Genomic DNA, 25511 nt, shown 5'->3' on the forward strand with positions numbered 1-25511 from the left:
AATCCAATAGAACTTCTCTGGGGCATTGTTTCATTCCATCTGATGCTGCCAGGTTGCACCTCAGTCTGTTCAGGAGCGCAGTGGTGCCCTGGTCCAGATCTGGGAGGTAATACCCCAGGACACCATCCATCGTCTCATTAGGAGCATGCCCAGATGTTGTCAGGCATGCATACAAGCACATGGGGGGCCATACAAGCGACTAACTGAGTACCATTTTTTTTTGAGTTGCTGCAACTAAATTGTAGCAAAATGGACTAGCCTGCTGCATCATTTTTTCACTTTGATTTTCAGGGTGTCTTTGAATTCAGCCCTCTGTTGATCATTTTTTTATTTCCATAAAACGACGTGGCATCCTTTCATTCCCAACACATTACCCAGTCCATATCTGTGTAGATATCCACCATATTTTTTCCCTATTGAGATCTGATGTGTTTTTAAAGTGTTCTAATAATATGATTGAGCAGTGTGTACACGTTGCGGTTTGCAGGTGCTTTATCAGGATTATGGCTGAACATAGCCATAACCCCTGTGTTATTTTTTTGCGGCTGGTTTTCTCATTAAAGAAACCTGACTGGCTCATGAGCCGCTGGAACACTTGCCGAAACAGCGGGAGGAGACGCGCCCCTGAACGCCTCCTCTGTAACTCTAAAAAGGTAACCTCTAAACCTTTAAAACGTTGCCTATGGAGATTAAGTACCGTAGTTTGTGGCCATTCCGTGAGCGTTTGCAATTTTAAAGCATGACCTTTAGAATATCTATTTACTGGGCGTAAAATCTTTCAAATTTTACAAAAAAAAAATTGGTGCGTGTATATATTGTGACTTTTTTTTTTCTTTTTTTAATTCATATTTTTTTCAAAAACATTGCGTTTAAAAAACCGCTTCGCGTATACTTTGTGACAAAAAAAAAAAAAACAAAGATTGCCATTTTGTTCCCTAGGGTCTCTGCTAAAAAAAAAAAAGTGTATAATGTTTGGGGGTTCCAAGTAATTTTCTTGCAAAAAACACTGATTTAACCACTTAAAGAGGAAGTAAACCCTCCTCGGGAAGTTGTACCTATAGGTAAGTTCAAATCAGTTTTTTTTTTTTTGCTAGAAAATTACTTGGAACCCCCAAACATTATAAATATTTTTTTTAGCAGAGACCCTAGAGAATAAAATGGAGATTGTTGCAATATTTATCACACCGTATTTGCGCAGCGGTCTTCCAAACGCAATTTTTTTTGGAATAAATTCACTTTTTTTACTTAAATAGGAAAACAGTAAAGTTAGCCCAATTTTTTTCTATAATGTGAAAGATACTACGCTGAGTAAATAAATACCCAACATGTCATGCTTCAAAATTGCACACGCTCATGGAATGGCGACAAACATTGGTACTTAATAATCCCTATATGCGACAATTTAAACATTTCTACAGGTTACCAGCTTAGAGTTAGAGGAGATTTAGAGCTTAAATTATTTCTCTTGCTCGAACGATCGCGCCAATACCTCACATGTGTGGTTTGAACACCATTAACCTATGTGGACGGGACTTGCGTATGCGTTCGCTTCTGCACACGAGTTAACGGGGACAGGGTGCTTACATTTTTTTTTTTTTTCTTATTTGATCTATTTTTTATTTTTACAGTTTAAAAAAAAAATGTTTTGATTATTTTTATTTCTATTACAAGGAATGTAAACATCCCTTGTAATAGAAATAAGCATGACAGGACCTCTATTGTGAGATCTGGGGTCAAAAAGACCTCAGACCTCACATCTACACTAAAAAAAAAAAAAGTCATTTTTTTTTCATGATGAAAAAGAATTGGCTCTTTAAATGCGTTGCTAGGAGATGACGTTTGAATTTGCTCCGCTCTTCCAAGACCATAGAGTCGGGTGGGGGCCATCTTGCCCTCACTCGACTTCCTGCCTGTGGGGCATGCAGACCAAATCATTTTCACTGGGCCTGGTGGGTCCGGTAAGCTGAGAAAACGACCGGGAGGGGGGGGGGGGGACACCTCCCGCTGCACCGTAAGGGTGATCCCGTGGCGAATCCGCAGCTGGGACCACCCTTATGTGAAATAGGGCCGCCTGCAGAATAAAAAAATCCTGGGGTTATCGCAGCTGTCTGCTGTGGGCGGTCCAGAAGTGGTTAAGCTTGTAAACAAAAACTACCAGGAAAAAGGTTATGTTTTTGTATTTTATTAAAAATTTAGGTTATCCTTTTTTAAATGTTAGGACAGTAATATGGGAGTTGCCATTGCTGAGTTGCCATTGCGAAGTTGGCTGCTTGGCAGCCATCTTTATCCTTTACTTCACGAACTGTATGAAGGAAAAATGTCTGACAGGCTAATTTCTGTAGAAGAATACAATCGGATTGAAGCTTTCATTCTCTAGTTGTCATATTGCATGTTGACTTACTGTACTCTTCCTGATATCTGCAGAAGACCTGGTCAACTTTTCCTAAAATTTTAGAATGTACTCCAAAAAAAGTTATGTCAAAAACAGTGCCACTATGAACTGACGTACATTCCTCCTCCCTCAGCTGATTTATGCACAGTTCTCTTTAGTCCACACACTATAGTAGAGATATAGGGTTCAGCTTTCCTGACTCCAAGCGCAATGTAATCAGTGGTACAGTTATTATTTCCGGCAATGTTTGACAGTGGCCAGGCGTAGCAATCAGTGAATGCTCCCCCATGCTGACTTGCTTGTTAGAGAGGCATTCTGCCACACTGTGTGCTCTGCTCAGAAATGGTACCCGGCTTTCACAGTGCACAGCAACAGGAAAGTCACCTTCGGCAACAACTCTATCTCCTTTGGGCCCATGAGTATTTTTCATGGCCATGGAGGCCCTCAAGTTGAAAAGCAGTGCAAGGCTTTTTTTTTATTTTTATAAATTAGAGATTTTTATCACGCTGACAATTTATGCAGTGCTTCACATATTGTACATTCACCTCAATCCCTGCCCTCAAGGAGATGGCACTCCTAAGACCACTATCTCACATGCATACATATACATACTATGGCCAAGTTAGACAGGAGCCAATTGACCCTACCAGCTTGTCTTGGCTGAGTTCCAAGGGGAAACCCACAGAAGCACAGGGAGAACATGCATACTCCATGCAGGTAGAGTCCTGGTTTGTATTTGAACCAAGGATCCAGTGCTCAAATGCAGGTGAGCTAACTAAGTTACTGTTTTGTTAGACCTGCATAATCTGAAAGCTATAGGTCATGGAAGCACTCCTAGTTAAAAAATCAGATTATGAACTCCTAAACCCAGTTATAAGTTTAGTTTTACTCTTACTGTAACCTAAAAGAGATTTGGGAGGGTGGATTGTTGATACGCAGATGCAGAAAACCCCAGGTAGACTTTATATAGGAATTTATGGAAGGTGATGGAAATTTGATACTCAATGCAAGTCTTATTGCAGATGATATGGGGTTGGACACTTCATTTACTTAACTACCTGATTGCTGATTAACTTTATGAAAGACAACAATCTCTATTTTGAGTGGCGCTGACCTTAAATTGTATATGACCGCATTCTAGACCTCAGGTTCTTCCCTCCTTGCCATGTTACAAACGCAAACTGTATCTACATTCAGACATTATCTGTAACATCCTTATCCTGACATACCTTGATATCTTTTTCTTTTCCTGAAGATCCGTAGCTCTGGAGAAAGGCCAAGCAATGAAGAGATTATGCGGTTCTCCAAGCTGTTTGAGGATGAACTGACTCTCGATAACCTAACTAGGCCACAGCTTGTAGCTTTGTGTAAACTTCTAGAACTCCAGTCTATTGGGACAAACAACTTTTTGCGTTTCCAGCTCACCATGAAGCTGCGATCCATTAAAGCCGATGACAAGGTAAGTCACTTATCTCAGAATACAGCACTGCATTATTCTCTGTGATTGGAAATCAACATCTACATCAGGGGTACTCAAATGTAAACTTGAAAGGTCCACTTACAAATTTTCCATTCAGTCCGAGGTCCGGAAAAGTGACCGTCAAATTCCAAATACAGAACGCCAACAACAAAAAAAGGCATTCCCCAAAACTTGCCCCCATCCAATGCAGAGCGACCATTGTGCGTGCCCCCATTAATGAAAAGCAACCAGTGTGCATGCCCCCATTAATGCAGAGCGACCATGTGCGTGCCCCCATTAATGCAGAGCGACCATGTGCGTGCCCCCATTAATGCAGAGCGACCATGTGCGTGCCCCCATTAATGCAGAGTGACCGTGTGTGCCCCCATTAATGCAGAGCGACCATGTGTGTGCCCCCATTAATGCAGAGCGTGTCCCCATTAATGCAGAGCGACCATGTGCGTGCCCCCATTAATGCAGAGCGACCATGTGTGTGCCCCCATTAATGCAGAGGGTGTCCCCATTAATGCAGAGCGACCATGTGTGTGCCCCCATTAATGCAGAGCGACCATGTGTGTGCCCCTATTAATGCAGAGCGTGTCCCCATTAATGCAGAGCGACCATGTGCGTGCCCCCATTAATGCAGAGTGACCATGTGCGTGCCCCCATTAATGCAGAGCAACCGTGTGTGTGCCCCCATTAATGCAGAGTGACCAGTGTGTGTGCCCCCAATAATGCAGTGACCAGTGTGTGTGCCCCCAATAATGCAGTGACCAGTGTGTGTGCCCCCAATAATGCAGTGACCAGTGTGTGTGCCCCCAATAATGCAGAGTGAAAAGTGTGCGTGCCCCCAATAATGCAGAGTGACCAGTGTGTGTGCCCCCAATAATGCAGAGTGACCAGTGTTTGTGCCCCCAATAATGCAGAGTGACCAGTGTTTGTGCCCCCAATAATGCAGAGTGACCAGTGTGCTTGCCCCCAATAATGCAGAGTGACCAGTGTTGTGCCCCCAATAATGCAGTGACCAGTGTGCGTGCCCCCAATAATGCAGAGTGACCAGTGTTTGTGCCCCCAATAATGCAGAGTGACCAGTGTTTGTGCCCCCAATAATGCAGAGTGACCAGTGTTTGTGCCCCCAATAATGCAGAGTGACCAGTGTGCTTGCCCCCAATAATGCAGAGTGACCAGTGTTGTGCCCCCAATAATGCAGTGACCAGTGTGCGTGCCCCCAATAATGCAGAGTGACCAGTGTTTGTGCCCCCAATAATGCAGAGTGACCAGTGTTTGTGCCCCCAATAATGCAGAGTGACCAGTGTGCTTGCCCCCAATAATGCAGAGTGACCAGTGTTGTGCCCCCAATAATGCAGTGACCAGTGTGCGTGCCCCCAATAATGCAGAGTGACCAGTGTTTGTGCCCCCAATAATGCAGAGTGACCAGTGTTTGTGCCCCCAATAATGCAGAGTGACCAGTGTGCTTGCCCCCAATAATGCAGAGTGACCAGTGTTGTGCCCCCAATAATGCAGTGACCAGTGTGCGTGCCCCCAATAATGCAGAGTGACCAGTGTGTGTGCCCCCAATAATGCAGAGTGACCAGTGTTTGTGCCCCCAATAATGCAGAGTGACCAGTGTTTGTGCCCCCAATAATGCAGAGTGACCAGTGTTTGTGCCCCCAATAATGCAGAGTGACCAGTGTTTGTGCCCCCAATAATGCAGAGTGACCAGTGTGCTTGCCCCCAATAATGCAGAGTGACCAGTGTTGTGCCCCCAATAATGCAGTGACCAGTGTGCGTGCCCCCAATAATGCAGAGTGACCAGTGTTTGTGCCCCCAATAATGCAGTGACCAGTGTTTGTGCCCCCAATAATGCAGTGACCAGTGTGCGTGCCCCCAATAATGCAGAGTGAAAAGTGTTTGTGCCCCCAATAATGCAGTGACCAGTGTGCGTGCCCCCATTAATCTGGACCGCCGAGGTCTGCTTCCTTCTGTCATCAGCGGGGGGGGGGTTAGAATTGAGAGGATCGGAGTGGCTGTGTTTAGCGCTGCATGATTACAAAAAGCCGAGTACAAGTTCTTCTTACCCGACGGAGAGGATGTCCTACAAAGTCCCGCCTCCTGGACACTGGCTCCTATGATAGACGTCACCAGTGTTCTGTCTATCATAGGTAACAGCCGGCCCAGGAGGCGGGACTTTGTAGGACATCCTCTCCGCCGCAGAAGAACTTGTACTCGGCTTTTTGTAATCATGCAGCGCTAAACACAGCCAGTCCGATCCTCCCGATCCTCTCCATTCTGTCCCCCGCTGAGACAGAAGGAAGCAGACCGCTTCGGCGGTCCAGATTTTAATCCGTGTGGGTCCGGAGGCGGCCCGGAGTCCGCCTATTGAGGACCCCGGATCTACATGCTTGGAGAACAGAAACTGAACTCTCACATTTCTATTTTCTCTATGTACAACAGCTTATTGCGGAGGAAGGTGTGGACACACTCAATGTAAAAGAGCTACAAGCGGCATGTCGCGCCAGGGGAATGAGAGCGCTCGGCGTCACAGAGGAACGGTTACGAGACCAGCTGAAGCAGGTCTGGGATAGTTGAAGTTGCATGTGTTTTGCTTGCTGAGATTTCCTCTTCGTCCCCTCTCTTGGTGACCCTTTGTCACTGCGACTTCATCTTGCTTCTTGTCATTCTGGGACTTTACCTGCTTAAAAATACATTTCTGAGATTCCACTTTAACTACTTAAGTGCCAGGCTATATATACGCCTTCCTTTTCAGGACATTTTTAAGGTTTCAGTGTGATGATTGTCCCACTAACAATTTTTTAACACAACACTGTGGCTAAATTAATGTTACTTTTTTTTTTTGACAGAGCATTTTTTTGGTGGTTCCTTCTATTTCTTAAGCTTTTAAAAAAAAAAAAATAAATCTTGCAATCACTGGTGGTCAGCTGCACTTTAACCACTTGCTGCCCCGCTACAGTACATTTACTGTGGCAGGGCGGCAGCTGCCTGCTCAGTCACCTGTATGTATACATGATTGTGCTGCTTCCGGGTTCCGAGCGCATAGTGACCTCCTCCTGTGACTGTGATTTACTGTTACCAGTAACTGGGATGTGATTGCTATGATTGGCCACAGCGATCACATAACCATATAAACAACCTGGTTGTTTTAACACGAGCTCTAAAAAAAAAAGCTCTATTTTTGTGTGGGAAAAATTATGCAATTTTCATGCAATTGCTAGTAAAAATAGCACAGTGCTAAATAGCAAAAAAAATGCTATGGTCATGAAAGGGATAAAACCTGGAGCTCAAGTGGGTAAAACCCACCCACCTCGACCTTTGATCTGCTCATCCTCCTTTCCTGCTGTGTTTACTAACTTTCAGCCCACCGAAAAGTGTGAATGGGCTGAATGTTTGTGAACACTACTTGTGTTTACAATCGTGATGGCTTTGATTGGTTCACAAGGTACAGAGCCTCTGATTTAGCTCCTTTAGATCCTGCCTCTGTAATATCTGCTTGAAAACCTCAAGCATGTCGTTTTTTTCTTTCAGAAAGCAGGTAGACTGGAAAGTTGGGTACACACACCAATATTTGTCCGGTCCCTCTCTCTGTTCAACAGAAGCCGGTCCTGCTGAAAAACCAGCATTCAATCAGCAATTCGATCAGCGCTTGCAGACAATGATTCCAGCGCTCCTCAATGTATTCTGACAGGGGGGTCGAAGTCCCTGCTGGCAAAATACAGCAGCACAGCGGGGAAGATCTTTGCATCCACATCGCTTGTGTGGATGTAGGGATACCCTGTGCATGTATACCTTACTTACAATTCTCTCCTGATGGTGATAGTGATGCTACTGTCATGAAGGCCATGGATGATGCGGTTTTCTTTTCTGCAACCACGGGTTGGAGGAGGGCGGGGATTCCATCCTTGCCGGGAGAACACAATATTGCCGCTGATAATATTTCCATGCTAGAAATCCGACATGCTGTCTGTACCCACCTTGAACAATGGCTCAACTTGGATACAATCAGCCTACTCATAGATGGATTGAATCTCAGCCAGTCCCTGCTGAACCAGCAGGGTTTTGAACTACCTATGGCCAGCTTTAAACCTTCATTATTCTGTACAGAAGAATTGGAGCTTCACCCTTGCTAGACGGGTTTCACAGCAAGATAAAAAAATCTCTGTGATAAAGAATAAGAAACGCTGATTATCTCAAGCAATGCTTGACATCAGGAGAATTCTTCTACATTTGTCAGGCTGTTTTCTGTGCTTGATGAGACTTGCTTTGTTCTAGGAAGAGGACTTATTATTTTATCTGTCATTACAGTGGTTGGAACTACATTTGAATCAGCAAATCCCCACATCATTACTTCTATTGTCCAGAGCTTTGTATCTCCCTGAAACACTCTCCCCAGCTGATCAGCTCAAAACAACTCTGCAGACTTTACCCGAAAGCATGGTACGTACATCATCAGCCTTTCATGTCAGCAGTGTGCATGTAGATGCATGGAGTGCTACTGTCAGTTCAGTCACATGACAATTACAGGGAAGTTTCTAATATGAACCCAAATATCAGCACTTTGGTGATACTTTCTATGTAGTTTTCGTTTGGTAAAAATTGACTTTATTAGAATTTACTTTGATTTAAATTGAGCTCAGTAATTTTACTCGGCCTCCAGATTTTCATTAAAAAGGAAATGATGACATTTGTATTTCAATCCTGCTTACTACAGTGAAGCCTATAAAGGCAATCATGCCTTGAAATATACTACATTATTTTTGTACTTTGCCTCAGGACTTTATATGTAAAAGGATTGCTTATGACCCAGGGGCTCTAAGTCTGCCCACTTGAACAGAGATGTCTCCTAACTTTGTTTTTGTTACTCCCATAATTTCCTGCAATAAATTGCAGAGATGCAGCATGTTGCTGTTAATGGAGCTTCGGGATACCTTGTTCTACGTAACAAGGTCATTAAATTGAATGTCAGGATGGAAATATATTGTTGCATGTTGTTGTGGTGGTTGTGGTTGTGGTTGTTGTGGTTGTGGTTGTGGTTGTTGTGGTTGTGGTTGTGGTTGTTGTTGTTGTTGTTGTTTTTTTTTTCTTCTTCCAGTTTTGCATCTGTTACATGCTTAAAGTAGAATTCAAGCTTAAAGGGGAGTTCCGGCCTCAAAATCGACTTTACACGATCCGCTTGCTGTACTGTCGCTGAAAAAGAATTGGATAATTTCAATTTTTAATTTTTTTTATTTACTTACCTTGTTATTAAAAAAAATATACTTACCTTCCTTACTCTTCCTCCCTCTTCGGCCGTGGCCTGCGCAGTCCCTTCCTGCTTGCATTGACTCCTGGGAGCTGAACGTCATCGCTCCCAAGAGTCAATGCGCCTGCACTGGCCCTGCTTGTCACTTCTGGGACTCTGACGTCACCGAAGAGGACGCTCCGGCTTCAGCTGCCCACACCTGAGATGACAGCGCTGGACAAGACATTTTCAAGGTATTTCTTCTAAAAGGTAAGTGAACCCAGGGACATTTCAGAGGCTATCATTGCTGAAATGCACTAGCCCTGACTGTCCCGGGGGTATTTTTATCGAAATTTTCTTTTGGGGCCGGAACTCCGCTTTAAATTTAACTAGCCATAAAAATATCCCCCACCCAACACCTTTGCTGACTAATCTGTGTAAAAAAGATATTATATATATATATATATATCCTAACCTTTTTCAGTCCGGTCACGTGGTCCCCTGTGTCAGTGAGCTGCTGGAAAGAGAAGAGGGCGCTTGAGAATATCTGGTAAAGCCTGAAGCAGAGATTTCTCCCATATCCCATAGGCGTTCGTTTCCCAGGCATTATCGACACTCCCTCCTCTTCCCTGCAGCGACTGCTGACTGACGCAAGGGAGCTAGATCATGTGACCGCACCTGGGTCAGCGGAAACCAAGTCTATACATCCTTTTTACACAGGTTAATCAGGGTAGGTGTTGAGCAAGGAGGGGGCATTTTCAAAACCAGTTTTAGGGTGGAATTACTTTAATGTACTGTTTTGGGAGCCAGTAATCTGGAACAAATATGCTGGTTAGGGTTCGGACTTCACTGTCTCCGGGCTTGTTTTGATTTAGTGACTTTAAAGGACAAGTACAGCCAAAGCTTGTTTAGCTGTATATTTTTCCTGTGACCTGTTTTTAAGCAGACAGGCTGAATCCCGCTGTCGGCTGACGTCACAGAGCCGGTCCAGGCCCGGCAAGAACGCAACAATTAAGTCTGGATTCGCCCACATACCTTGACCGGCTCCCAGCTCAGCCTCTTAGCGAGCCTCTGAGAGCCTGAGTCAACCGCTCCTGCCCTGCCACAGCCCAGCATTCCAGTGAGCGCAGAGGGGCAGAGCAGAGAGCTGGTGACTGACAGTTACCAGTTCTCTGTTTAGGGAGCCCTGAGAACCGAGCGATCGGTGGTGTTTGATCTTTTCTCCATGTTCGAGCCAATCGGACCGATGCTGCATCCACCTAGGTAAGTATGATTGTAAAAAAAAATTATATACTTCTCTTTTTAAGTGGATCTAAAGGCTGAGCGTATTTTTTCTTTTTTTTTACTTTTAAAAATGAAGTATGGGTGTTCATTTTATTTAATAATCATACCTACCTAGGTGGATGCAGCATTGGATCGATGTCCCCTGCCAGCTCTAAGACCAGAGTACACCGCAGATCGCTTGGCTCTGACAGTGCTCACTGGAGGAGCAGTCAGTCACTGGCTCTCTGCTCTGCCCATGCCCGCTTCCCCTCCACAGCCCAGTTCTCCAGTAAGCGCTGGGGGGGGCGGGGGCGGGCATGGGCAGAGCAGAGAGCGGCCTGCTCAGGCTCAGAGAGGCTGAGCCAGGTGGCGGTCCAGGCATGTGGGCGGATCCCCACTTCGGGCCTGGAATGGCTCTGTGATGTCAGCAGACTTCAGCCCACTGTCTGCTGAAAACGGGTCGCGGGAGTGCAGAACAAACTGCACTCCTGTGATCAACAGGAGAAGTTCAGCCAGACGAGCATTTCCTTTACTTCTCTAATGCAGACAATATAATAAGGTAAAGTTCTGCATGCAGCTACCCCTCCAGCCCCCCTTATAGTTATCTGAGCCCAATCTCAATCCAGAGATGTACACAGGAGCAGGGGCTCCCTTATTGGCTCAGACACCGCAGCGGGAGCCAGTGGGTGGTAGGGTTGAGTGTCTCATGAAGTGTTGGGCTCAGGAGTGAGCACGCAGGAATTCCCTCCATCAGAAGCTGCTTGCCATGGGGGCTGAGCGAAGCAGAGGAGCCAGGAGCGCCAGCGGGAGAACTGAGGAGAGAATTTGGGCTGCTTTGTGCAAAACCTTTGCACAGAGCAGGTGAGTAATATTTAAAAAAAAAAAAAAAAAAATTCAAACCTATTCAGTCACTTTACTAAATACTGAAGCATGTATGAGGATAGCAGTGCTGAAGCTTTCTGTTTTTATAACTTGCAATGACCTCTCCAAGGATATCGTCATGACCGGTTCCCTTTAAACAGACATGCACATTACCAAGCCCCATGTAGCCTATTGGCTAGCATTAGTGAAATTTATGGACGGCTTTGGTCTAGAGTCTAGACTGCCAGGCTTTTGATGTAGACCCAAGTCCAGATTTATATTACGTGTACCCACCCAAAGTCAGGTAAACCTGAACCCTGAGAGTTTTTTTTTACTTAAAGTGGTTGTAAATAGGGTGACCACATTTCCTAACTGCCATTCAGGGACACTTACTTTCCCAAGTGCATTTCGTCAAACATATACGTGAGACTGGCAAAAACATATCTGTCTGTGCATTTTTCAGTATTTCTGCACACTTTAACTGGCTACTTAGATATCTCTGAGGAAATAGAAAACAAAACAAGTTGCATTAAAGAACAGTTTTTTTAATTTTTTTTTTTTTCTTAATGAGCAGCAACTTTTACAAAATATGAATACTTTACCAACCATAAATAACAGACTGCAAAACAATTCCACATATTTATTAATGTATAAATAACCAATATATTACTCTACAATATATATATATATACATTGCTTATATGTTGCCTGAGCCTCTCTCCATTTCTTTTTTTTTTATCTTACATTTCCATTTCCTGCCTCTAATTCCATGTAGTAACTAACTTACTACACGTTTTACAAGTCCAACTTTCTAAGTTTCTAAGCAATAAATATTTGCTGCCCTGAACACAAAGGAAAGAATAGGCAGACATCCATTAAAAAGTTAAACTTACATTTTGTCCTCTTAAATGCTGATAATAACGACCGTTGGATACAGACAGTCAGTTACAGCAGGCTGAGGCGCCGCACAGTAGAGATCCTGGCTCCGGCTGATGTCACCGTCGTCACGTGACTCGGCCGCGCACTGCGTGCAGCAAGGCAGGTGAGGAGCCACACACACTGGACAGTACTATGCGATGCCGATCTGATTCGGCGATCGCATAGTATAAGGAAGTGACTATCTGTCACAGCACAGCAGCGGTCGGCGGCTCACGGGCTCAGATCATTCCGGGACACTGCATTGTCCCGGAATGAGGGTGACCGGGACCGACTCTCCAAATGCGGGACTGTCCCGGGCGATCCGGGACACGTGGTCACCCTAGTTGTAAAATCTGTTAAACCACTTGTACACACAGGCAAGCCTATAATAAGGTTTTCCTGTAGGTGCTGTGAATATCTCCTAAACTTGCACAGTTTAGGAGATATTCAGAGTGCATGCAGCCGATGACCTCATCCGCGCATGTGCTCTGAAGGTCCATCTTACAGTGCTGGACTTCAGAGCCCATGGCGGCTCCCACACGCATGTAGCCGGAGATCTCGAACCCGTGAAGGAAGACCAGGTGAAGATGTCAAGCCATACAGCGCTGACATTATGGTGCTAGAGGGCTTTGTTCTAAGGTAAGTTTCTCATTATGTGCTACAATGCGATGCAACGTAGCACATTATGACATTGCCTTGCAGGATTTTTTTTTCTTTTTTACCACCAGCAGTTTACAACCGCTTTAATTAGTAAATGTCAGTAGGGTCCGATGGGTGGCATAATACTAGCAATACTCATGCAAGGCCATAGGCGTGCGCAGGGGGTGTGCCTGGGCACACCCTAATCACTACGCTGCAGGATGGAGAGTGGGGAAAGGGGCAAGTAAATATGTAATTGAACAACAGTTAACTAAACAGATTTTCTCTTACGTCCTCCGACAGTCGCCGCCTCTTCATATTCGTCACATATGGGGTATTAGACTTTGCTCCGAAGGAGTAGCTAGGCAACAGAATATGTTAACAATAAAGCTTTTAACATATCCCACCCTCAAGGGGTGGTCCCCTCAGTCAATACCCTCCTACTTCCTGCAACCATATCTCAGTTTTAATGTCTAGCTTGTCAGGAGTGGCTGGCTCTCTCTGTGCTGGGACTTTCTGTCCCAGACTCTTTCTTCTTTTTAAAATTTTGTTTGAGTTTTCTCTCTACCTTTACTTAGCTGTTATTTTGTCAGCGTTAGTTCTTCGGATGAAGAGGATCATGCGGACTGGGTCTCGGGCTGATCCCCCTGGTCGCAGGTCGTGGGTCAGTGGCTTCCCAGTCTGCCATCGAGCGTTCAGCCAGGTAACGCTCCTGGCACAGTGAACGACCCATCCCTGTTCGGTGCAGGGATGATTGGTGAGGTGGCTACCTCACTGGACGCTGTGCGGTTTCTTAACCCCCATTGTGTGCGTCTTGAATGCGACTCTCCCTGCCTCATGTGCAGCGGTTTGTTCGCCTGTGCGGGTCCCCCACGCCATGTGAGGTAAGTGTATTTATGTGGGGACCTGTCTGTCTGGGGGGGTTTCAGTCTGGGACTGTGTAACCTGCCTCTATTCACACTGCTTGTCTCCCTATCTCTCGGCTGCATGCTGTGGGCTGCAAGGGGGGGGGGGGGAGCTGTATGACACTGTGTGTGTCAGACTGGTCAGTGTGAGAAGCTGTGTGCTGTGGGGCATGTTTTTTTGGCATGTTTGGGCATATACAGCGTTCGCTGCGGCGATCTGACATGTATTCTGATTTTGGAATGTAATGTGTGTTTTAATGCACTGTGGAGCGGCGGTTTCGGCGCCAAACGACGCCATTTTGCCTACACTCGCTCCGGCCGCATGTTTTACATGCATGGCGGCCATTTTCTTGTAGCCTCCATAGGCTTACATAGAGCGCCCTGGCAGCATCACTTCCTCTTTCCAGGAACACCGATCGAGGCGGCAGCAGCAGCGGCGAGGGTCTCCTCAGGTTTTATCCTTCTGTTTCTTGCTATCCATTGCCTGTGTTCAGTTTGCATATTCCCTGTGGGGGTCTTATTGTGCTTGAGTGTGGTGCGGTGGGCTGCGCTTGCCGCGCTTGCTTAAAAGGGGCAGTTAACCCTTTGTTGTCTGGCATTACAGGGGCAATGGATTCTCAGGAGGGCAAATTTCCTACAGCTTTGGTGGAAAGCCAGGGGACCGCTGTTTCCCCCCCAGGGGGGGATTTAGCCACTATTGTGGCTGGCCTTGCTGCTCAGGTGCAGATGCTGGTGGCTGCTCAATCTACTAAAAGGCCCAGAGTTGCTCTTTCCTCTGATTCTGAGGGTGAAGGTGATGGGGCTGTTATGGCGGGGGCCTCCTTATCGGGGTCCCGCTCCTCTCTTGATCTAGTGGGGTCTGAGGTGGAGGCTGAAGTTGAGGGGGTTGATAATTCTCCCCCTGGCTCGCCTGAAGAGCTTGCAATCATGGATGAGTTGATTGCTTCCATTAAGCAAACGCTGCGTTTGCAGGACGAAGTGTGTCCCCCCGCTGCCTTGGCGGCTTATGGGACGCAGAGAAAACGCAGGACGCCGCAGGTTTTTCCCTGCAATGATGATTTTCAGCGCGCTGTTAAGGATCAATGGCGCAATCTGCGCAAACCTTTTGCGGTACCAAGTAGATTCAAGCTGCGTTATCCTTTTTCGCCTTCCACTGATGAAAGGTGGTGTGTGCCTCCCCCAGTGGATCACGCAATTGCGGTTTTGAACAAAGCCACTGCGATTCCTGCAGAGGATTCCCCTGTGTTCCGTGATGCCACGGATAGGAGACTGGAGTCTCTTGCCCGTCATACTTATTCTGTTACGGGTTCTATGCTTAAGGCTCTGTTTGCTTCTCTCATGGCGGCCCAGGCGATCGCAAGTTGGACGCAGATGCTTAGGCGCGTCCTAGTGGCCGACTCGGCCTCGCCGGCGACCCTGGATATGGTGGATCAAATCCACCAGGGTGTCATGTATCTGTGTGATGCGGCCCTGGACCTGGTTCCGTTGGCTGCACGTGTGCACAGCGTGGCGGTGTTGTCTCGCCGCCTGGTTTGGTTAAAATGTTGGTCGGTGGACCAATCTTCACGTAAGACCTTAGCCAATCTACCTTATGATGCGTCTCGCCTTTTTGGGGAGTCCCTGGATGTGTTGATTAAGGGGATCACCGGGGGTAAGAGCACTCTCTTGCCCCATTTCCCCAAGGCTAAGGGGGCTTCTGGGAAGAAGCATGCTAATTTTCGGCCCCCTCAGGGGTCCTTTCGTGCCTTTCGGCCGCACTACAAGGGCAAACCGTTCAAAGGTCAAGGCTCTCAGAAGAAGCCCTGGTCTGGTAAACAGAAGTCCGGCCAATCCGGATCTGCAGCCCATAACAGTTCGGCCTGAAGGGGCGCCCTCACCCAGTTTTGGGGTGGGGGGACGCTTGCTCGGTTTTCTTCAGCCCTGGTTGGCCCGTGTGCGGGACAGATGGGTTCAGGAAATCGTTCGATCTGGTTACAAGATCGAGTTTCTCTCTCGGCCGGAGAGCAGATTTTTTCCCTCAAATCTTCAGCTGTCTCCAGAGCGCTTGCGGGACCTGCACCTGGCGGTGCGGGACCTGAGGGCTCAGGGAGTGGTGGTTCCGGTGCCTCATCGGGACAGGTTTCGGGGGTTTTATTCCAATCTGTTCACCGTGCCCAGAAAGGAGGGCAAGGTTCGTCCAATTCTGGACTTGAAGGCTCTGAACCGCTCTGTGCGGGTTCGCAAGTTCCGCATGGAATCCCTGCGGTCGGTGGTGGCTGCCCTGGTTCCGGGGGAATTCATGGCCTCCATCGATTTGAAGGATGCGTATCTTCACATCCCCATTTTCGAGGGTCACCAGAGATACCTTCGATTTGCCATTGCGGAGGATCACTACCAGTTCGTGGCGTTGCCCTTTGGTCTCGCCTCGGCTCCGCGGGTCTTCACCAAGGTGCTTGCACCGGTTCTGGCATTATTGAGGGCCCAGGGCGTTTCTGTCCTGGGCTATCTGGACGACATTCTGGTTCGGTCTGCGACCAGCCAGGGTCTGGAGAAGGACCTGTCTGTCACGATGCAAACTCTGCAGGAGTTTGGTTGGACGATAAATTTTCCAAAGTCGACACTGAGTCCGTCTGTTCGTCTTCCCTATCTGGGAATGATTCTGGACTCGGTGCAGGCGAAGGTCTTCCTGCCGGAAGACAAACTCCGGACTCTCCAGGAGGAAGTCAGGTCCCTCAGGGACGTTCCGCACTCGTCTCTGCGGACGTGTATGAGATGTCTGGGATTGATGGTCTCGGCCTTCGAGGCGATTCCATTCGCCCAGTTTCACACGCGGGGTCTCCAAGCGGAGATCCTGTCCAGGTGGGACGGGCGACCTCAATCTCTGGATCTTCAAATCTCGTTGAGTCATCGCACCAGAGGAAACCTTCTGTGGTGGCTCCGGTCCCCGTTGGTGTCCGGGGGCAAGTCGTTTCGTCCGATCTCGTGGACGGTAATCACCACGGATGCCAGCCTGTCGGGCTGGGGTGGAGTTCTGGGCGTTCTGTCCGCCCAGGGGACTTGGTCGGAGGGGGAGTCTTCCCTTCCGATCAACATTCTGGAATTGCGTGCGATAAGTCTCTGTCTTCATCGCTGGACGGACCGGCTGCAGGGCTGCCCGGTTCGGGTGCAGACGGACAATGCCACGGCGGTGGCCTACATCAACCACCAAGGGGGCACCAGGAGTGCCCGAGCGGCTCGAGAAGTGGCCGACATTCTGTCTTGGGCCGAGACTCATGTCCCGGCGATAACGGCGGTTCACATTCCGGGGGTGGAGAACTGGCAGGCGGACTATCTGAGTCGCCAGACCCTGGATCAGGGGGAATGGTCTCTCCACCCGGCTGTCTTCCAGATGTTGTGCGCGAAGTGGGGTCTTCCAGATGTGGACCTGTTCGCGTCTCGTCTCAACAACAAGGTGAAGAGGTTCGTGGCAAGGACGCGCGACCCTCGGGCAGACGCGTCGGACGCGTTAGTGGCCCCGTGGCATCAGTACAGGCTGATGTACGCGTTTCCACCGATTCAGTTGCTGTCCAGGTTCCTTCGCAGGTTACACTCGGAACGCAGCACGGTGATTCTTGTGGCACCGGACTGGCCTCGCCGGTCCTGGTACGCAGACCTCGTGAATCTGGCGGTCGACGCCCCGTGGCGTCTGCCTCTTCGAGACGATCTACTGTCTCAAGGACCGATATACCATCCTGCTTTACAGTCGCTGGCTTTGACGGCCTGGCTGTTGAGACCGAGGTCCTGAAGGAGAGGGGTCTCTCTCCAGAGGTCGTTCATACTTTAATCAATGCGAGGAAGTCTTCCTCAGGGAAGGTTTATTACCGTACTTGGAAGGCCTATTTTGCCTGGTGTGAGTCCAGGGGGTTTTCACCCCGCACGTACTCGGTTTCCCGTGTGCTGTCTTTCCTTCAAACGGGTGTTGATCAGCGTTTGGCGCTGGCTACGATAAAGGGTCAGGTGTCTGCACTGGCCGTTCTGTTTCAACGTCCCGTGGCTTTCAACTCCTTGGTTGGCACCTTTGTTCAGGGTGTGCGGCATCTGGTCCCCCCTAGGCGGGATCCTCTGCCCCCTTGGGACTTGAATCTCGTTCTATCTGTGTTACAACGTGCTCCTTTTGAACAGATCAGGGAGATCTCGTTGTCTATGTTGTCCAAAAAGGTCGCCTTTTTGGTGGCGATCACTTCGGCTCGCAGAGTGTCGGAGCTGGCGGCTTTGTCCTGCAAGTCTCCGTACCTGGTTATTCATTTGGATAAGGTGGTCTTGCGACCTAATCCTTTGTTTCTTCCGAAACGAGTTTCGGCATTTCATCTTAATGAGGATATTGTCTTGCCTTCGTTGTGCGCGAAGCCTAAACATCCAAAGGAGGTGAGATTGCATTCTCTGGATGTTGTTCGGGCGATAAGGGTTTACCTTAAATCGACTGAGTCTTTTCGAAAGACGGACTCCTTGTTTGTTCTTCCAGAGGGTCCTCGGAAGGGCATGGCGGCTTCGGCCTCTACCATCGCCAAATGGATCAGGCAGACCATTGAACAGGCCTATGCTTTGCAGGGGAAGGTTCCCCCTGTGCCTGTGAAGGCGCACTCTACTAGATCTGAGTACGTCTTGGGCCTGTCGTCATGGGGCTTCTGTAGCCCAGGTGTGTAAGGCGGCGACTTGGTCGACCGTGCACACTTTCACAAAATTCTACAAAGTAGATGTTCAGGCATCGGCGGATGCTTCCTTTGGCCGCAAGGTTCTTAGTGCGGCTGTTCCCTAGGGTCCCTTGTTGGGGACTCCTGGCTGTTGGGATAAGTTTTGTATCCCCTGGTTTTTTGTCTTTTCCTGGGTTGTTGCTCCTGTTGAGCACTTGTTTTTTGCTGTTGCCCAGCTGGTTTCCTTCCTTTAGTAAGGTTCCTTTCTTTGATGCGGAGACTGCGTTGCCTTTTCGGCGCGGATGCGTTTCCCACCCCTCATGTTTGCACTGCTTTGGGACGTCCCCATATGTGACGAATATGAAGAGGCGGCGACTGTCGGAGGACGTAAGAGAAAACGGAATTTTTGTAAAATCTTACCTGTAAAATTCCTTTCTCTGAGTCCTCCGACAGTCGCCGCCCCCGCCCCTCTTTTGGGGTTTGGTTGTATACTCTACTGCTATTCCACTAAAACTGAGATATGGTTGCAGGAAGTAGGAGGGTATTGACTGAGGGGACCACCCCTTGAGGGTGGGATATGTTAAAAGCTTTTTTGTTAACATATTCTGTTGCCTAGCTACTCCTTCGGAGCAAAGTCTAATACCCCATATGTGACGAATATGAAGAGGCGGCGACTGTCGGAGGACTCAGAGAAAGGAATTTTACAGGTAAGATTTTACAAAAATTCCGTTTTTATAGCCTGTCTGATTCAGGTCTTCCCCCTCCTCTAAATGTTATCAATAACTATACATAATAATAATAATAATTATTAAAATATTTAATATATAATGTATAAATATATTAAAATAATAACTACTAGGTTACACATTAACTAACAAAATCAGTACAAAGATTTCCTAACTTGTTAACCAGCATTAATAAACTGTTAAGACAATATTGTAAAGTGTGGTCCTACTGTATTCTGTAGAAGTATAACTTAACTATTTAATGATAGCTACATTGAAAAGATGTAATATCAATGCTTGGCTGTTACAATATTATGTGTACTACAGAATTAAAAATGAATTTATTGTATATTGCAGTATGATGCCAAAGAAGGGCCTTGTTTGGCACAAAACTGTACTGGGGTTACACTGCAAGAGTTAACCAATTTCCAAAACTTGTAGTGAATGGAAAGCTTTTCCATGTTGATGCTTCTGATTTGGTCGTACTCTTGAGTAGCATATGGTATGACTTGTTAGACTGTGTTGTCTGTCCTTTAATGTTCTATATCTCTCAGGCTAAAGAGGCCCAGGTGAAGGTGGCAGAAGTAGAGGGCGAAAAGGTGAATAACAAGACCAAACTGGAAGCCACTCTGCAGGAGGAGGAGGCGATTAGAAAGGAGAAGGAGATGGACAGGTTGGCTGAGGTTGCCAAGGAAAGCTTACAGACTGCAGCCAAGGTAAAAGCTTACTTTGCTTATTGGATTGTGAAAATCTGTGTTTATGAGCGACTTGGACACTTAAAATAGTAGATGGGTCATTGTAGAACCTCAGTGTACATTTACTGCACACTAGATGCCTATACAGGTTTGATCTATCAGTAGGTTTTAAGATCTAGCATTGCATATGTTCAAGTTGGGGCTCCTCTATATATATATATATATATATATATATATATATATATATATATATATATATATATATATATATATATATATATATATATATATATATATATATATATATATATATATATATATATATATATATATATATAATCTAAACACTACTGCAACACTCGCAGTCTTTAACCTTTTTAGCCCCGGTTCACACTTATGCGAGTGCGGGGTTCGCATGCATGTAATGTCGGAGCGCACTGCTCCTTCATTACATGCGATCGGCTGTGCGGTGCGAGTTTAGCCATACACTTTGTATACCTAAATTCGCACCGCACCCGCAGCAAACACGCACAGGGACCCTTTTTGGCAGCCGCATCATGATCGGATCGCACAGCGGTTCACACTTGTGCGATCTGATCCTGTGCGAACTGCAAGATCGCACTGCGATATGCGATCAAACTGGGGGTGTCGTTAAGATTACATTGACAACCCCAGCGTATCGCATATGGCAGTGTGAACTGCCGGGGGTGCGTGTGCGATGCGGGAACAGGCTGCGTGTTCGCAGCCTTCCCGCATCGCATAAGTGTGAACCGGACCTTAATGTCGTTTGATTTTTTTTTTCTTTTTTTTTTTTTTTAAATCTGCAGTTTTTTCTAAAATACTTAGTGACTCTGCTATTAAGGTTTTTGTTTAGGCATTTCCTGTTGAAGGGTGACAACACTCTGTCCCTGTCTTTGTTTTGTGCTTCTACATTGTCGTCCTGTTAAATGTTTCACACTACAAGTGGCCTTTTAACATGCATTACAAAGCTATGGCCCACTTGTCACCATCAGGAAATCTATTGTGAGTATTGCCATGTAGCTTTAACTGAACTGCATGTAGACCAGAAGTGGCTGCAAGAGATCAGTAGCACTGAAATACAACAAAGGTTAAAAAAAGGTGAAAAGTGCTTTAACCACTTGCCTACTGTGCACTTAAACCCCCTTCCCATCCAGGCCAATTTTCAGCTTTCAGCGCTCTCACACTTTGACTGACAATTGCGCGGTCATGCTACACTGTACCCATATGAAATTTTTATCATTTTTTTCACACAAATAGAGCTTTCTTTTGGTGGTATTTAATCATCTCTGGGTTTTTTATTTTTTACAAAAAAAAAAAGAAAAAAGACAGAAAATTTTGAAAATAAATACATTTTTTCTCCTTCACTGATGTGCGCTGATGAGGCGGCACTGATGGGCGGCACTGATGGGCGGCACTGATGGGCGGCACTGATGGGCGGCACTGATGGGCGGCACTGATGGGCGGCACTGATGGGCGGCACTGATGGGCGGCACTGATGGGCGGCACTGATGGGCGGCACTGATGGGCGGCACTGAGAGGCGGCACTGATGGGCACTGATGAGGTGGCACTTATGGGCACTGAGCACTGATAGGCGGCACTGAAGTGGCACTGCTGGGCACTGGCGGATGGCACTGATGGTCACTGAGTGTATGTTTTTTTACCTTGTGTAATCGGCACTGGTGATCGGTGCCCTGATTACATTCTTCTGTGTCCCTGGCACTGGGCAGCTCTCCCTCCTCCTTCGCACTGCAGTCTCCGTGTGAGGAAGGAGCGCTGGCGATGAGAGATGATCTCATATGTTTACATATGAGATCATCTCTCATTGGACGGTCCGATCGCTTGGTGAATGGCCGCTGTGATTGGCCATTCACCACGATCTGTGATCGGCTGTGTCCAAGGGACACGGCCGACACAGATTTTCCCCGATGCGCGCTCACGGGAGCGCGCGGGGAGACTGTTTCTGGGAGGCCGTATAAAGACGGCCTCCCGAAAATGTGAGTCTGCGCTGCAGCCGTACATAGGCTGTAGCGCGGATGGGAGGAAGTTAAGAAACTAAATGTATGAATTTAGTATAGTTAGTAAAGACTCCTTGAGAGTACAAAAAAAGTGCCCCACTGCAGGTTTAAATCATCATATACTGGTATGCACTGTATACTAGTATATTGGGAGACTTGCCTACAAACGAAGCTCTCCAGTGCTGGGCTGTCACGGCTCCCTGGCGGCTTCCATATTAGTCCGGTCTTTTTTCCGGGTTCCGAATCTTCTTCACTACTTGATTGGTTGGGCTGCGGTGACGTCAATCCCGCGCATGCGCACGGGAGTCACTTTGCCACAGCATGCGGAGCGTGCCATAAATGCAGTCTGAGCTGTGCATCCTCAGAACACATTACCACTCACAGGCAGGTGGAGCATTTATGACCGAGACCTCTAGGCTCAAAATTTGCCTGTCATCAGATTTTGCAATGGGGGAGTTGACTACCACTTTAAATCAGATAATGGTTTTAAAAGTAAAATATGCACAGCAGGGACATAAAATACAAGTTTTGTTTATGTAACACTGAGAACTCATCTGATCTCTCATACATGCAGCAGAATAGTCTTTTCATGCATTTCATAGAGAAAGAGTAGATCTGAGGGTGGAGCCTGGCAGGGATTTTGTGCTATGACATTGGTTCATGGCACCAAAGTTTACATTTTTTTCCCCCTCTGAACTGTTTAAATCTGTACTAGTGTGAACGAATCCTTCCTGGTTTGATTTGGCACAAACATAATATTTTGATTATTTTGTACAGATTGATGAGCTAGTTGTAATGATGATGGATTTGTTTCAGGCGGAGGCACAAGCAGCTGCTGAACTGGAACTTTCAAAGATGGCTACAGCATCCGGGCAAGAAGTGGCACCAAGTGCAGCTGACCAAGCTGAAGAGTTGAGGGACACTGCTCCTGTGTTGAAGGGCATTAAGGTACGCATGATTCCTGCACCTTTGCATACCCTGTAATTAAAGGTCTTTCCTCCCTTGAATTATGTAATAGATCAAGGGAGGAAAGGTTATTTGATTGATCAGGCAGTTTGTTACTTTTGGCATCTAACCATTCTTAAATGTTCCTAAATAGTGCTTGAGAGTAAATCATGATTCAACTGATAGCACCTAAAGCCGGTTCAAGTTCTAGAACAATGCTGCAAGAGACAGATTACTGCTAAAGTTAGTCCAAGGAAGAAAACTTGCTCATAATGGTCAAAAAATATATACTTAAAGAGTACCTAAACCGAGTTTAAAAAAAATGTATTGAACTGCAGAATACCTGTGCCTTTTATGAGATGGCTGCATTTATTTTTTCCCTTATTTTCTTGCTTTTGATCCTGAGAATAACACATTTCCTCTCCTGGGTTGGCTTTGTTTACTCCTATTTTGTATCTGTCTGGGACTGTCTAAGACCCACAAAACCATTGTGGGCTTCCTGGAGTATGTGGCGTGTTCTAATCTTAAAGCGGAGCTCCACCCGAAAGGGTAAGCTTTGCTTGTTTGCTTCCTCCTCCCCCACCCCTGCCACATTTGATACAATTCGCGGAGGAGGGGGGAGCGGATACTCGTCAAAACCAGGTGGCCGCTTCCACTTTGGGTAGGATAGCCGCACAATGATTGTGGTGATCTACGCAATTTTCGGCCTCTCTTCGCTCCCCCATTGCTGCCTTCTGGGAGAGAGACAGGTCCCAGAACACGGACCATTTAGAAAGTGCAGCGCGACTCACGCATGCACAGTAGGAAAAGGCCTGTGATGCCACGAGGCTTCACTTCCTGCTTCCCTTAGTGAAGATGATGGTGCCTGCACCCAGAGACGAATCGGCTAGGGGTGCCGACATTGCGGGATACCTGAACAGGTAAGTGTCCTTTTATATTAAAATTTAGCAGCTACAGTATTTGTAGCTGCTGACTTTTTTTTTTTACAGGCTGGAACTCCAGTTTAAGTCACAGCTGCCAGAATCCTCTTAGTCCAAAGTCACTAGGTTTGGGTCCTGGCAGCTGCCATAAAATCCCTTTCCATTGTACCCTCACAAGAAGGGATGTATTTCAGGTGCTTCCCCACCAAAGCCATTTACTCGCCAGTTCCCCCCATAAAAGGAATTACTCAAGAAAGTGGACAGCGGCAGTTGACTCTTTCCTACTTGAATAAGAGCCTGACAGTCCCAGTTGAGGGGTCCCAGTCTTTGAAAACACCATGGATAAGAAGTTAATATTATAATATTCCTGTGTTCTTGCATGTTCCTTTATTAAAAATTGTAAACATGTAGGCTGTCATTGCTGACCTCTTTAAAAAAAAAAAAAAAAAAAAATGCTAGTTGCCTGGTACTCATGCTGACCAAATCCTTTTTTTTTTTTTTTTTTTTTTTTTTTTCTTTTAGCAACTAAGCCAAGCATGTAGAGCAGGAGATAGTGCTTTAATTATTCCTTACTTGTTCTGGGTCAGCAGCTCAGCAAGTATTGACGTTCATCATGGTCAGACAGCTAGCATTTTCAAAATTAGGTCAACATTGGCCGCCTCCATATTTCTCTCAGTAAAAGTTTCATTTTAAAGGGAGCCTGTACTTCTCTTTATATCCAATCCCCTATATTCATGGTATTTACTTCCCTTCACCACCACTACGTTTACCCACCTGGGCTCTCTGAACGAACTTTGTATTGGGAGCATGTGACATCCTTCTTTCTCTGTCGCTCATTGACAGACGCAGTCCTCATTGATTACTAACAACTCGGGTTATACTGCCCTCTACAGGAGTAGGACTAGACAGGAAAGAAAACGTTCTGGCCACACCCTAGGGGCAGTCCCAGAGGGTATATCCTCTCACTTCCTGCTACAGCAAATCAGTTTTTTTCTGTCTAGTTAGGAGTAAGGACCTAGATGCCTTCGGTCCTGGCAGGATTTTTTCTTAGAAAGATTTTTTTTAGACTGCTTTTTTCTCCAGTGTTCCTGTGAGATCTTCAAGCAAGAAAGCTGTAACTGGGCGACGGGCTGGATGTTGAGATCCAGTGGTCACCCCAGTTCAGCCTACGAGCGCGTGCAGGCCAGAGCTCCGCGCTGGGTCGGCCGCGACATAGTCCCACTGGACGGGGACTGACCCTGCGAGTTAAACGTCTCGCTTGAACGCCAATGACCAAGAGTCACGGCGTCCGTACTGGTCGACAGCCCCCCCACCCCGGTGGAGAGGGGTTCTGTCAGGAGTGGCACCCGCCTGGTTCCGGAGGTCCCTCTTATGGGGCTGTTGTCTCAGGTAATGTCTCCTCAGCAGTGAGGAGCACGTTTCTGCCTCCGCCATAGCACAAGAGTGGTGGATGCACTAGTTGTGTCCGTCCGGGAAACCTTTAGTCTTGAGGTTACACCGGCAGAGGTAGCTGAGACTGAGATTCCTTTTTGGTACTTGTTAGCCTACCAAAAGGGCGAAGGATTTTCCTTTACCCAAATGGGGTCGTTTTGAAACGAACCCCTGTTATTTCCAAACGCATGGCTAGGCGCTATCCGTTTGAGAAATCCCTCTTTAAAGGAAGGTCATACGGTCAGGATACAGGATCGAGTTTCGATCACTTCCACCGGTGCGATTCTTCCCTTCTAACATTGAGCGGTTTCAGGGGTTCTATTCGAACCTGTTCACAATGCCCAGGAAAGAGGGCAAGGTGCGTCCAATTTCTGGACTTGGGGAAAGATGGAGTCCATCCGAAAAGTGGTGGCCTCCCTGCATCAGGGGGATTTCC

The 25511-nt window shown here is 46.9% G+C and overlaps 1 protein-coding gene across 2 annotated transcripts in view; it reads left to right on the top strand.

The window, feature by feature from the left end:
- Nucleotides 1–25511, top strand: part of LETM1 (leucine zipper and EF-hand containing transmembrane protein 1) — a 113449-nt gene that overhangs the window by 54838 nt on the left and 33100 nt on the right. For both annotated transcript variants that reach the window (XM_082243756.1, XM_082243757.1), the window contains exons 6-10: nt 3648–3851; nt 6306–6425; nt 8172–8303; nt 19602–19763; nt 22596–22727. In XM_082243756.1, the coding sequence (XP_082099882.1) occupies nt 3648–3851; nt 6306–6425; nt 8172–8303; nt 19602–19763; nt 22596–22727 (750 nt within the window). The remainder of the gene's footprint in view (nt 1–3647; nt 3852–6305; nt 6426–8171; nt 8304–19601; nt 19764–22595; nt 22728–25511) is intronic.

Source organism: Pelophylax lessonae (genome assembly GCF_965119305.1).
Source record: "Pelophylax lessonae genome assembly, chromosome: 1".
NCBI lineage: Eukaryota > Metazoa > Chordata > Amphibia > Anura > Ranidae > Pelophylax > Pelophylax lessonae.